General features: G+C 41.7%; 1 protein-coding gene across 1 annotated transcript; it reads right to left on the bottom strand.

Moving 5' to 3' along the window:
* Positions 1-224: 224 nt before the first annotated feature.
* On the bottom strand, positions 225-5,912 carry KCTD12 (potassium channel tetramerization domain containing 12). Its single transcript, XM_005315630.5, has one exon. The coding sequence runs from the start codon at positions 5,011-5,013 to the stop codon at positions 4,039-4,041; it is 975 nt and encodes a 324-aa protein (XP_005315687.3). The 5' UTR covers positions 5,014-5,912; the 3' UTR covers positions 225-4,038.
* Positions 5,913-14,884: the final 8,972 nt, after the last annotated feature.

Genomic DNA, 14,884 nt, shown 5'->3' with positions numbered 1-14,884 from the left:
AGATGTATTTTATCAAAGAACAGTAGTTTGATTCTTTAAAATCTTCCACAGGACAGCTAAAAAAAAATCCCTTAAATATCCAAATGCTTCACAGTAATGGAAAAATTGGATTTTTACTAGCAATTAATGACTAATCTTCCATGAATCAGACAAAATTCACTTCCATTACATTAAAATATGCATTATAGAGATATCAGCAGTAGTTAATAAAGTCACTCTTCCAGTGGTGCAGCAAAGCTTTTATTGCATTTTTAATAAATCCAAACAAAATTTGTCATGAGATGCTCTCAACACCTTTTCCTTTTTAGAGGTCAGTATTATATTAGTTACTAATTACATTAATATTGCCTGAATTCCTAATGTTAATATCTCAGCTGGCCAGTTATATTATATTATCCAAATTAAGCTACTGAATAATCAAGGTTTCTTCTAAACTGATGGATGGTGCCGATCACCAAAGTTGGCACCATAATAGTTTCTTGTGTATCTTAAAGAGAATATGTCACACATGTTCTCTTTATCAGCATTACTAATCTTTATACACATCATGAATGTCCTTAGAGAAACAGCACTATACACATACTGTCCCTTGCTCCATGTTTCAGTTTTACCGACTCGTTAGGAAGCTTTGCTGAAGATGTGATCCTAATCTTTTTAAATATAAAGTAAGGGTAATGTCATCATGCAGATTTTACTCCCGTTAGAGGCAAGGACAGTATAAATAACATGACTAAGTTAGTATCAAAAGAACAAGAATTTAATTTGGTCTGTAACATCTTCCTAGAAGGATGTCTGTTTCCAACACTATACAGTGGCTAATTATCTACATGTATAAAAATATAAACATCCTATCAAACATTTGTTGTAAAGATACCATCTATGACACATAGGACTGATAAGTATGGTACCTGTGCCTTCATTTCTAATTAAAAGACTGCCTTTAAAAAAAAAAAGTTAGTTCTCATTAATAGTATCAGACTTGTATTTATTCACAGAACAGGCAAAGGGTGAGCAACAGTAATTCCAGAAATGTATACAGTGCCCCATTAGCATGCCTCCACATTAACCTGGAGAGACTACCTCTCAAGGCAACCACATCCACTCACTCCTTACGCTCTCAGAGAGACAGCAAGAGTCAGTAACTTGTCCAGTGGAAGATTGCCCACTAGGAATTTGACTGCAATTACCAACTCATTTTTTACATAGCTACCATAGTTATTGGTAGTCTATCAAACAGCTAATTACTTTAGGTCACTACTAACCTGTGTCCAGATTAGAACCAGTGAGCTTTAAGTGAAGAGCTCCATATCTCACTACTAGTCACTGGCTAGTCTTTAATATCACAAACACAAAGATTAGAAAAAATGATTAGTTTGTGTTGATTTTATTACACCCATTCTTTTTTTAAATAATCATATGCGCTTTTGGGTCATCTGCTAGCAATTAAACAGACACTGATCAAAATACAGGTATCTTCATTTTTAAGGGGGCATCTAGCCAACAGGAAGTTTAGTTATAATTCACGTTCAAGCAAATAAGTGTAGACAAACTCAGTTCTACAATTATGTTGATATTCATACTTAGTTTTTTCCATAGAAACAGGTATAAGAAATGGATCAAAACATTACCATATTGTATACAGAATATGCAAGTGTTCAGGCTAGATATACTTTATGAAATTTTGTAGCACTAAAATGAATATAAAACTAAATGATTCGTGTAAAATGTTTATATAGTGTATATACACTAAATCTCAAATTCAATTTAACGGTCCTCCATTCATAACTCCTATGATGGATTTATTAAGTCATAGTACAAGGTTCTTTAAAAAAAAAAAAAACCACTAGCTGGAGCCAATTTAAACACTTACTGAAAACCCATTTTATACAAAGTTTTAAAAAACATACTTCAGAGAAAGTTACTTAACAGAAACTAGAAAAAGACAGTCCTTGACTTAAGAATGACATTGTAAATACTTAGTAGCTGTGATCAATATCCTTTCACTTGTGGTATAGATAAAATATGCACAAATAAATCATCTTAGAATAAGGCATAGGACAACCAGCTTTCACTCTATTTTCTGGTGCACTGGCCTCCCACTACTATCTTATTATTGCTCATCTAATCTGAAATGTATATTTCACTTTTAAAAATATATTACAATTATCTACAACTGGACAATACGTGTTCTCTCGTGTACATTTTCAGCTTAATCACATGGATAAACTCTACTTTAATGTATAAAAAACTAAGACAGCAAATTATTTTCAGTATTACTTTCATGCATGCTTTTAGTTAAAGACTAGGTGGTGAAAAGAGAGCACTGGAACTCAAATTGATGAACATTGCTTAAATAAAAAGGTTTCATATTATCTGAAGCTATAGCTTTGTAAAAAGGAAAGAAGGTTTAAAAATGAAATCCCAATGTGAAACTCTTTGGTTAGATTGTAAATGCTAGTAATCTCTCTAAATACAAGAGTCAGGACAATCAAGTAAACCGCAGTTTTATCTTTGCAACCTCAAACTTTAATATGCACCATTAAAGTCCTTGAATGCTTAGGATGGTTAAAAAGGTGTAATTTTTTTTGTTGAAGCTTGAATAGAGAACTCATGTTTTAAAATTCAAGAAGTGTAAAGTGCTTTTGTACTCAGATCCTTAGCTGCTTATTAAAAAGAGAGGCTAAACCTTCATTTATTACAAAAGCTTGTGCTTATATAGCATGTTGTTCTTCCACAGAAAGCTATGGCTGCTTCCTCTGGAAGAGAAGCAGTTCTAAACTTGTTAGCTTATATAGGCTAAGTTCAGCACTACTGTAAGGAGGAGTAACTCCCATTGAAGGAATGACTGTTGCTCCTGTTTTTGTTGGGGCTGCATTTAGTTCTGTACCTTTTTTGAGAAAGTACTCATTATGCCTAGGAAATGTTACTTAGCAGTGTGATTTCTCTGATAATACTGCTACAAAAAAACTAAAAAAAAATCAATATTTATTTTGTTAAGAAAGCAATTTGAGGAAGCATTTCAGTCAGCTTCAACAATTACATAGTACTAACATGACGACACTGAAAGTAGCAAGCAGGATTCACTTGTTTTTACTTGGATTTGTAAACTTGTATCACTTCAACATCTAAAAACCTCACTTTCATAGGAAACAGGCACTCTACCTCCTCTCTGACCAGCCTGGTTTATGTCACACCAATCCACTTTAACGGAGTTTAAGGAACGTGCAATGGATTTTTAGGTAGTTCCTGTATATGGTAACTTTGTGACACTAAGGATTTTACACCACCTATGAAAGTTATGATTCACAAGCACTGTAAGTTTTCAAGAAATTGTTGCTTTATATCTAGTGAGGATAGACATTGTTCTTCCAAGTTGGTTTAACAGTTCAAGTGGTTGGTAATCCAGAGTACTTGGTTTGATACTTGTCCTTGGCCATCAGCCTCCTTCACCAGCCACACACACTTGATCCAGTTCAAGAGTTTCTAAGTTCAGGGCTTTGGGGAAGGATAGAGATGGAGTAGGAAGGGATAAGGAAGTAATTGGTCCTGGAGGATCAGTCATTCCCAGCCCCCAATCTCACACAACTCCTGCAGGAAAATCATGAGCAAGAGGGATAACCCATCATCACAGATAGCTGTCCCACTCACCATTTCATAGTTGGGTGGGCAGTTGTAAATCTGCAAGGTTGCTGAGCAGGGACAAGGAGGAGAAGTTAAAACATGGGGATGGGATGCCAGAAGAAGTTAAAACATGGAGAAGGTATTCCTCCCCTCCCCCTTCTTAGTGGGGTATGGTGCCCAGTTCGTGGGAAGAGAGTCTCTGGGCGTAAGGGAGAGGGAGCTCCCCTCACCCCCTGGGTCTGAGGGGTGGAGAGGAGACAGGCAGAGTTTGGAACATCTCCTGTGCGGGTGGTGGTGGTGGAGGGGCTGGCACACAGCTGGGAGCATGGGGGGAGTGTAGGGCAGAGGCTGATGGAGGGCGCTGTGTGTGAGGGGCTGGGGGCGCACAGGGCGGCCTGCCCCGGCGTGTCTGCCGGCTCAGTCCCTGCAGAACACGTACTCGGTGTAGCTGGTCCAGATCTTGTCGTCGGCGGGGCCGCCCTGCTCGGGGGCGAAGGCGCAGGTGCCGGTGGAGGAGCAGGCGGCCATGCGGAAGCCGGCCTCGGAGAGGCGGTCGAAGGCCTGCTCCAGGAAGTTGAACTTGAGGTAGTAGCGGGCGGTGTAGCGCTCGGGGGGGCGGTCGGGGTCGCGGCTCTCGTTCAGCGTCTCGCCGAACACCTCCTTGGCCAGCGCGGTCTTGCCGCACACGGTGATGCGCGCCACCCGCCGGAACTTGGCGTCGGCCTGCGCCTCCCGCCCGATGGTGTAGGAGCCGCGGTAGCCGATGGTGATGTAGCCCGAGCGCCGCCCCGCCCCGCCGTCCAGGGACTGCGACGGGGTGAGCAGCGGGCCGCCGGAGGGGCTGCGGCTGGAGGTGGGCGACGGGGCCGAGGCGGCGCCCCCAGCCTCGGGCGGCTCCGCCTCCAGGTAGCCGAGCAGGGACGGCGGCTCGTCGGCGCAGAGGGAGCCGTCGCGGTTCAGGGCGGCGGGGCGCGTCCCCCCGCCGGCCGCCCCCCGGCCCTGCGCCAGGCGGCGCGCCAGCTCGGGCAGCTGGAAGTACTCGGCCTCCCGCTGCAGGCGGCTGCGCTCGGGGAAGTGCTCGGGCAGCACCAGCTGCAGGTCCCGCAGGTAGTCCAGGATGTAGCGGAAGAGGAAGCCGTCGCGGTCGAGGAAGAAGCGGCCTTTGCTGTCCCGGGGCAGCTCGCCGGGCTGCTGCTGCGAGAACATGCGCCAGAGCAGCGAGTCCCGCACCGACACCACCGTGCCGCGCCGCGTCACATACACCTGCCCGCCCACATTCAGCTCCACGATCTCCGGGAAGGCGGACGAGCCCGCGGCCCCCGAGCCCGGCCCCGCCGCTGGGGACACGCCGCCCCCGTTCGGCAACCCCCGGGCGCTGTCCGCCAGGGCCATCCCGGAGCGAGCCCGCTGCCGCCTCCTGCCCTTACTCCGGCGGGTGGCGGGGTGCGGCCGCCTCTCCTCCCGCCGGCCGTGGGAAGAGCCGCCGCCTCTCGGCCCCTTTCGCCGTCCTCTGCTCCGCGCTGGCAGAGCCGCTCACTGCGGGCGCGGGCAGCGTCTCCTCTGGCCCCTTCCCTCTCTGCGGGCGCGGGCTGAGCTGCCGCCGCGCCTCACGCCAAGTGCTGAAGGAGCCGCCGCCTCACCTCACCTCGCTTATTTCCCCCGTGCTGCCCGCTGGGCGAGGCTCCTGGGCCAGGCTGAGAGGCGAGTCCCCTGCGCTAGCAGCGGGGCTGTGTTTATGTAGAGCTGCTGCACCTCGCAGGAGGCGTGGGAGGGTGGCTGGGAGGCAGAGCTGAGCGCAGAGACTCTCACTCAGACGGAGCGAAAGGGGGTGGATTTATACTGACGTACCCTCCCTTCCCCAATTACAAGGGAGACTACAGAGCCCCCGTGTCCCTTTCCTAATCCCCTGCAAAGCCGGATCCCTTTTCCAAATGTGGCTCCGGCCTGAGATTCACTGGGAAAATGTTTGTACTTGGGATCACTTGCTCATCCATCTAAACATCATCAAAGTAGTTAGCCGCTTACCTTACACAGCGCAGGCAGGAATCAGGATTTAATGGTTGTACAGTACTTTGGATATGTATAGCACAATGTAATGCAAAGTTCCTAAATGTTATGAATAAACTTCAGGCATTTATTTTGGGTTGGTACTGCAAATAATGATTGCCACCGGTCAAAGCTGTTTCCATACATCCCTATACCCAATGCCTGATGAAGGACATCCCTCAGTCAAATTTATCTCCTTTTCACACAATTGGTGTTATCTCATTTTCATTGTTTTAATTTATTTACATCACAAATGCATAATCGTGAAAATAATATTAAAAGTGTTAATGATGGTGAAAAGCAACAGAGGGTCCTGTGGCACCTTTAAGACTAACAGAAGTATTGGGAGCATAAGCTTTCATGGGTAAGAACCTCACTTCTTCAGATGCAAGTTCAGATACTTGCATCTGAAGAAGTGAGGTTCTTACCCATGAAAGCTTATGCTCCCAATACTTCTGTTAGTCTTAAAGGTGCCACAGGACCCTCTGTTGCTTTTTACAGATTCAGACTAACACGGCTACCCCAATGATGGTGAAGTAATTAATCCCACATCATTCAGGGACCTTGCTGCACTAGACTTTTTTAAGCTTTTGTCCAAACTTGTATCTCTCCCTGGAGCCCTTACACCACGAGAAGTATGTTCCTCAACCACCCACCTTTTTTGTTGTTGTTGTTAAAGAAAATGTATTTCCTACATGAACATGTAGTCTATATTTTCATGTATTTTTCTCTAGTCCAGTGCATTTCTGTGGAGTTAAGACTTGTCATTTTCATAATAAATGTTTATTGCTCTTTAAAATGGTGGCATCTGTAAAAACACTTACTGTTGTACCATCAGTGCTGAAGCAGGATATAGTCCACAAGTAGTTCACCACATAGTTCAACAAATAAATTCTTTGATAGTTTCTGTATTTTGTCACATTGATCCCTAATGTCATGCACACAAGTTCCAAGAAAGCCAATACTGAATTTCAGTACTGTAGCATGTTTGTTATATTCATGAATGGTGGTGACGTAGGTACAGATCCAAAGGTGCCAGTCTTATGACCGAGGGAACAGAATTTACAATCTTCTTCTCTAATACATAGGACTTTGCCACTTGAATGAATGAAGAATTTCCCTTGGCTGATAGCTATGATGGGATGGGGGTAATCCTCATGTCAGTCCTTGATTCAGTCAGTAGAGAATGAGACAATATCAAAATAATAAACATTTGAGTAGGTCTGATATAATCCATCCTGTAGAGGTAGAACACATAAACCAGTACTTTAATTACTCGACGACACATGTAGGGCTGTGTGAATGTATGTATTTAATCAGGTGATGTTATAGCTCTGATTTAGCGTTGATTCATTTGATTAGGTTTTTGTACAATACATGAATATATATTTTAAATGCATTGGTTGAAGTTTGTTTTTGTTTTTCTTTTGATTGTAAATTACCTCCATTGAATTTCATACATATTGGTTTATGTCATGGGCATTGCAAGCAACAGCAGAGATAGTCACTGCTTCCAGCTTCTCAGCTGTTCTCCTCTGGGAGTGAAGGTGCTCTTTCTGTCTTTCAGCAGAGAACAACTGAATAGGCATAAAAGTTTGAGGAGTGTTATAGCAGCAGGCAATACATTCTGTAGGTATCTCAGATGTAAACTTGTTTTGGGCATTCATGGGTTTGGAGGTCCATGGGAGGGGAGGGCATGGAGAAAGAAGAGACTTTAGAAAGGCTTAAGAGAAGAGAGTGTTTGGGGGAGGTTAGCTCAAAAGGGAGGCATTTTACAAAGGAAAAGAAAAACAGTTAAGAAACAGGTGGGTATATATAGAAAGAATGATTAATGAAAAAACTGGCAAGGAAAATGCTGAAGCGACAGAGAATCAGAAAAGGTATTTTGGACTAAGAAAGAAATCAAGAATAGGCTTGGCAAAACCATCACTTGAAGTGAACATATAGCAAATCTAGTCTGAAGAAAACTGAGACAGGAAATGTTGAGGAAAGAAAAAGTTGAACAAAGAAAACTTTTTTTTTAAAGGCAGTCCTATTACATTTTATTTGGTAAAACGTTGGCTACCAAAGGGTCATTAAACCACCAATACATTTTCATTGTTGTGGGTAACAATGCAAAATGTTAATCTCATTTGATTTTAAATTAAAGAATTTGCTGTTGGTTTTTGGTCTGATAGCATTGTCATGGCAAAAGCAGGAAAAGAACCTTGAATTGATCTGCTACCCATGTAACTGTAAAATGGTTTTGGCATTGTTTTTTATGAGGAAAAAAGATTAATTGTATTACAGTACTTATTGTATCTTTTTGCTGGTTAGAAAGGGGTTTTTCTTGAATTGTATTAGAACCATTTGACCCTGAATATATGTATACTAGATTTTCAGATTATAGTTAACTGGCAAGATTTTAGGGGATGGTTGATATTGGCTCTCCTTCTCTTAAACTAGTATCTTCCTACAACTGCTCCCTCAGTGTTTTGAGGTAGCTTTCTAGAGATTCCCACTAATTCATATTTTAAACTAATCTTCTCCAGTGTAGGCAATGTATTGAGAGCCTTGTGATTGAGCTGTGCATCCAGAAAGTGAGAACACATAATGCTGGCAAGATCTATTATTTATAACAGAGCTTACAATAGAATATATAGATTTTCAAATATTTGAATCAGCATAAATGGGTGCTCAGTTTACCTTTCAAAAAACTGTGGCTTTCTCCGTGTTTCTCATGGGCTTTAAAATATGTTAACAAAAGCATATTGCAACCTATTTATTAGGTTAATAGGGCTAGAGCATAACTAATTTTAGGCTTATTTCTCTAGCAGTTGCACAAATTAATAAGTTATATTGCTCCCTCACATGCTACCCCTTATAAATGTTCATTGTTTCCAAACCTAGCACCTGCTAGGAAGCAGCATTTGACTGGTTCACTGTATCATTATATAGCACTGTTTTGAGTACATGGCACTGCACACTAAGGGATGGGAGTTGTGCCAGACAAATTTATCCAGATCCCTGCCACAGAAGGCTAACTATCTCTGGGTACAAGGTGGTAAAATACAGTAAAATGTAATATAAACCAGGACTTATGAACAGTGTGGTATGGTATCTATAAAGTGAAGAAAGAGTCTTCTAAGGGGAAGCCTCTGCTAGTACAGACTGTATCACAAAATACTGGACCATGACACAAGTTGTGTTTGAAGCCTGTCTCGGTGAAATAGCGATCATTTTATGTGATAAATGTGCTTCACATCATGATATCTAGAGCTATAGACACAATTGTAAAGCAAGTTTCAGAACATGGCTGCTACTCTGAAATTGTAAAGCAATGTCTGTTCAAAAATATTACACTCTCTGTGTATTTTCCAAGTGGGATTGCTTTCGGTTGTTCTAATATATCCTGAAAAGAAAGGGACAGTAGCTATTTCAACATTCTCTTCACTAGTTCAAGCTGGTGAATCTTGGGTAGGAATGGAGTATCATCATTTTCCATCTCTTCTCTCCCACTTTGAAATATTTCCATGAAATGGAATTGGATTCCACTTCAAATAAGCTATTTTAAAAATGGATAACAAATACATCACATTGATATGGCAGATAAATATTCAGTCGCTTGGTTGCACAACGCTATCGTAATCTCAGTATTTTACACTAATTTCATTTTACGTAGGAGACACAATTAGAGTATTAGTAAATATAACACTCAAAATGCTACATTTAGAACAAAATGTCTTATTAGGAAATATACATAATCATTTAAAAGAGCTAAATATGGAGTAATGGACAGCCTGGGTTCTGTAAAGATAAACAAGTCTACGAACTTCTATAGTTGTATAGTGACCCGTCATTTCCAAATGAGTAACAGTGACTTGAAAGAAGACTGGCAAGTATTTTTGTTTGTTATTGTTAGCGTCGTATCAGGACTGACTGTGCTATTTTAATCTGTGTTCCAATAATTTTACTGGTTACATTATAGGAAAGATGCAACACTATGTCAAGTGATATTGATTAGTTGGGGTTTTTTAATCCTTGTATCAGAGCTTAGAAGGATGTTTCCATCATATTCCCCACCAATAATCATTAATAAAAATCAGTCTAATTGTATTCAGATAGCACAGAGGAAACTGGGAATCAAGATTAGTTTTCACTCAAAACAGTCTTCTTCATAAAGCAGATTCACCTATGATAGAGAAAGGGAGGCACCTAGTGGTATGAGATTTAAGTTGCAGCCAAAATGGAAGTTGGCTCAAAGGCTCCAAACCATTGACAACAGAACATCTATAGTAAAGAGAAAATTATAACCTTTTTATCATAAGAATAGCTGTAAATTAGCTAGTGTAACTACATCCAGAATTTTCCCCGTTAGAATTGACAAAAAAATAAACTTGACCCTCTGCTCCTATACCAATATGGAGGTTAGTGTCTAATGTTTCACAAATAAAGACGTGTTGCATATGATTTTACTGTTTTATATTACTTTAATTAGCAGATGGCACCTTTCAATGTGCTTGAATTGCTTCTGAAGCAAAATATTTAACTTTTACTAACTACAGAAAATGCTACTAGATGAATAGGGCTATTTACTGAACTGAAAGCTTATCAAGTGTCACTATTTTAAGCTTGACAATGCATGGTTAAAGAATGAAGTGGTGGGGATGACAATAGGGATTCCCTTATCTACTGCAGTTCATTCAGTAAGTGAAAACATGCACAGTTTAATTGTTAAAGCTTGGGGATTGTTAGAGTTTTGTATTTTGATAGTTCTGACTGTATCTGTGTTCTTGAAATATTTGAAGTTCTGTAGGTTTGACTTTTACAGTCAAAACTGCCCATTATCTTCAGTTGAATAGCACATTAACATCATTGGTAGTATTCACAGATGGCCATTAAGTATGCTGTTCATAAAATCTCTCACATTGTACCCAAGTGTTGGGTATATGGTGACAAAAAAATTGAAGTATAAGTTATCTGAACCAGAAAAATATAAAATAGATCACTTCTTGCAACCCCCTCCTAAACTGCTTTATATGGCTCCACAGCTAACATGGGAGTGTTTATAGATTTCACAGGAGCAATAGTGGAAGTTATCTGTATATTCATCCCCTGTGCATCAATAAAGAATGTTGTGAGAGCATTTGTCTTTATCTGATGGCATGTTGTAAAAAGGCCAGACATTATGAAAAAATGTTTTACCTAAGTCATGCATTGAACAGACCCCAAATATTTTTATCACAATTGACAATCACCTAGAACTTAATAGTGGTCTGGAGCTCTACCTTCCGTAGGTGAGGGTAGAGCTCCCACTGCCAATGTGGAGAGGAGGAGATGTCACCTCAGGAACATCAGCTCCTCTCAGAACCCGATGGAGGGGGGGAGAGGGAAATCAGTAATCTGCAGGGTAGCACTGAGAGCATCCAGCCACTCTCTGAATCACTGTCCCATACAGACCCACCAGATTTTGTGTGTGAAACTCTAGTCAGCAGTTAACACAGTTCAGAGTTGTATTAACTCCCTCTGAGTACCCTCAGTGACCACCAGACAGAATGGTAACTCAGTTCCCAGGCCCCAGTGAGATTTGCAAACTAGGCATTCCCCCATCTATCTTGCCTTTTGGGCCCAATCTAGCAGATGAGTGGTGAGGAGGCCCCCTTATAACCTTTAGCCCAGTGCTTACACCACACTCACCCAGGATGTGGGGGAGATGTCTACACTTCTGTTGGGAGCAAGCCTGCCTCCGTCCCTGGGTAGACAGACTTGCGCTAGAGGGGCTCGAGTTAGCGTACTAAAATAGCAATCCACATGTTCCAGCTCTGAAGTTCAGCCTCTCAAGCCTAGGGGGTCAGGTGGGCTAGAGAGCCAGAGTCTTCACCTTGGTGTTTGTATCACATATCTGTCTGCTGAGATGCTCACTTCCAGCAGCAGTGTAGATATATTCTAACAAATTCAGGTTTAATTCATTCCTCCACCTGAGGCAAGGAACTGATTTGAACAGGGATCTCCCACTGCTTATGCAAGTGCGCTAACAACTGGACTACAGAGTCACTCAGACTCTTGCTAGCGCAATGCATATTTATTTATGCACAGGTGAACAGTTTCAACAGGACAGACTGAGAAACCCATACCAGGATATCCCACCGGTGAGGGCATTCACTCAAATTCATATCCCTTTTCCACTGCAGGCAGAGAGGGGGAACTAAGCCCAAGTCTTCTATATTTACAGTGCTGTAAACATTGGGCTACAGTTGTTGCTGCTGCTATGGCATTTCTTACAAAAGAACATCTTAGACTCATAACTCCAGGAGAAGGTACAGATTACAAATCCCAAACAGAGTTAGGCCCCAACACCTCTCATTTGCATTGGCTAGCTAGCACCTGCAAGTTGATGACAAAATTAAGATCACTTGGACATATAATTATCTGATATGTGGGTTCACTCAGTGAGGCACGTAAACTGTCTTAGCTGCACCTGTAAATAGTTGCAGGTGCAAAAAGGGAGGCCAGTTTGAGGATGGTCTGAAAATCAAGCTATGTCTACACTACAGCTTTTATGATCACTTATGTCGCTCAGGGTTGTGAATAAACAATCTTTCTGAGTGACATAAGTTACACCAACATAAGTGCTCGTGTACACAGCGCTACATCAGTGAGAGAGCTTCTCCCAACAACATAGCTTCTGTCGTTCACAGAGCTGCTGTTCACAGAGGAGGTCGGCATACAGTGTCTTCATCAGACATGCTGTAGTGGCACAGCTGCACCGCTGCAGCGCTGTATGTGTAGGCATGGCCTCAGAGTCTTCATGCTTATATATACGTGCACGTACGCATGCCTATGATATGTGCCACAAAATGATGTTTGATTGTATGTCAAACTGTATGCTACATGTTTGATTGTATGCTACAGCTTATTATTAGCTTGAGGGTGTTCTGTTATGGGAAAGGCTCTGTTTTATTTTAACTTTAAAATATTTATGTGAATGTTGTGCTTATGTAAATGCTGGACTGACAGCCCTGGAGAATGGAATCTTTTATTTAATGTCATTTTTAAAAAAATTATGCTACACACACAAATAAAGCAAAAAGAGAAATCCATTCTTCTTAAGCCTTGAAACAGACTAGGGACATTAAGTCACACAGAGACAGGATGAGATTGCAGGATGGCTTCTGGTAAAAAGGAAGATTATCTAAAGGGCAGAGGCTGTAAATGAAGCCCGCAAGAAAAGTGACAAAAAGCTCAAGAGATAACAAAAGAGCCTCTTGTCAGAGCCAGAAAAAGAAAAGTTAAAAACAAAACAAATCTTGTTGGGGTGAGGGGAGGAGAATGGAAGAAAAGAAACAAAACATAAAATAGAAACAGCAGCATGACTGTAGCATGTAGGCTTTAAATAGTTAGCAAGCCCTCTAGTGGCTCTCACCATCTTCTATGTTTCAAAAGCCACCAGAACCCTGCCAGAACAAGAGTATATGTATGTAGACTGGTCTTGCATACTGTATGTAGTTAGCAAAGGTAGTTATTACAATCTCATTGTGCTCTTATGGATGCTTCATATTACTTGTATTGTATAAAGAGCAAGACACACAAAAATAACCCAAACACATGACCTGTCTCCTTCACTGTTCCTCTTTAAGGATCAACTTCTGCCCTTATATATGCATATGAAACTTCCCTTGACTTCAATAGGAAGTGAATACGTATGTGAGGGTAGAATTTGGCTCACTGTCTTTGGATAGAAGTAACTGGTCGTGTTTGTTAGAACTTACTGTTTACTTTTGTCAGACACTATTAGAGACAATACCTCATTGTTTTTATAGTGATAATAGCTTTTCATCATTTAGAGTAAGCATATGCACTAACCTATTTATTTATCAATTAAGAATAAAGGATATAATAAGTGATGATAAGAATTCCTATAGAAGGAATGATGGAGGGGGGAGAGGAATGCTGTGTAATGGGTATCAGTAGTTAAAGTACACTAGGTCAGGGGTTCTCAAACTTCATTGCACCGTGACCCCCTTCTGACAATAAAAATTACTACATGGCCCCAGGAGGGGGGACTGAAGCCCAAGCCCCACTGCACTGAGCTGGGGGGGGGGGCGCATAGCCAAAGCCCAAGGGCTTCAGCCCCTGGCAGGGGACTTGTAACCTGAGCCCCATCACCCAGGGCTGAACCCCTCATGCTCCAGCTTTGGCCCCAGACCCCAGCAAGTCTAAGCCAGCCCTTGCAACCCCATTAAAACAGGGTCAAGATCCACTTTGGGGTCCTGAGACCGCTGCACTAGGTCAATTCTTAGGCCTAGTGACCTTGTCTGTAGTAGTGCTGAATGAGGTATGCTTCAGGCAGCCAGAGTAGTAAGGAGCAAGAAGGTCCACAGAAACAGGAATAGAGAACTCCCTGGAGCTAGACGGGAAGGGGAAGTCCTTTAGACAGCTATTCAAAGAAAAAAAAATGTTTTAATATGTTGTTAATAGGAAGAGTTTTGAACTTTTAAAAGTGAGTTCTGCAATGGGTTGGCTATGTTTCAGTGATGCATAACTTGTATGTCAGTAATACGTTTGCAAAGCAATTTGAGATCCTTCAGGGTGGTATCATATATAGAAACTATGGTGACTGATTCTATAAGCCACATTTGGTAGCAAAAAAAGCACTATATGGCCAGTTTCCCTAAACTGAACAGGATTGTTTCTCTCTGTGTAACCCTTTTACCATCCACTGAGCAAAGCCACAGGTTTGCCAGCATTGCACTTCTACAGAATAACATTTTGACTCACCCAAAGCTCAGTACTGTCAGTAAGCATATTTAGTGTTTAAACCATATAGATCACACCAACTTAAATTAACACTCCTATTTAGTTCCTTTCTGGCACTTCTGTTTGTGTTCCTTATCTTGGGTTTTCCTGCAGGATTTAAACTTTTATTGTACTGTTCAGTATTCAGCCTTTCCGTTGCCCCCAGACACCAATACCTGATGCTATAAACAGTGGCATGCCACTGTAATGAACCTAAGTTGAAATTTTCAAAGTCAACTAGGGGATCTGGCCACACAACTCCCACCAAAATTAATGGGAGCTATGTAGCTAAATCCACTAATCAGTTTGAAAATCTCAATCTTTGATTGTATAATGCAGAGATACCATAGTTACTTAGAAAACTCTTGCAGAGAATGAGAGTATAATTAATTAATTTCTACTCCTAAAGCATATGCTTCTGTCACTTGAGCTAAAGGAGGGT

The sequence above is a fragment of the Chrysemys picta genome, chromosome 1 (genome assembly GCF_011386835.1).
Source record: "Chrysemys picta bellii isolate R12L10 chromosome 1, ASM1138683v2, whole genome shotgun sequence".
NCBI lineage: Eukaryota > Metazoa > Chordata > Testudines > Emydidae > Chrysemys > Chrysemys picta.
The sequence above is the reverse complement of the archived record's forward strand: the minus strand, read 5'-3'. Positions and strand labels throughout refer to the sequence as shown.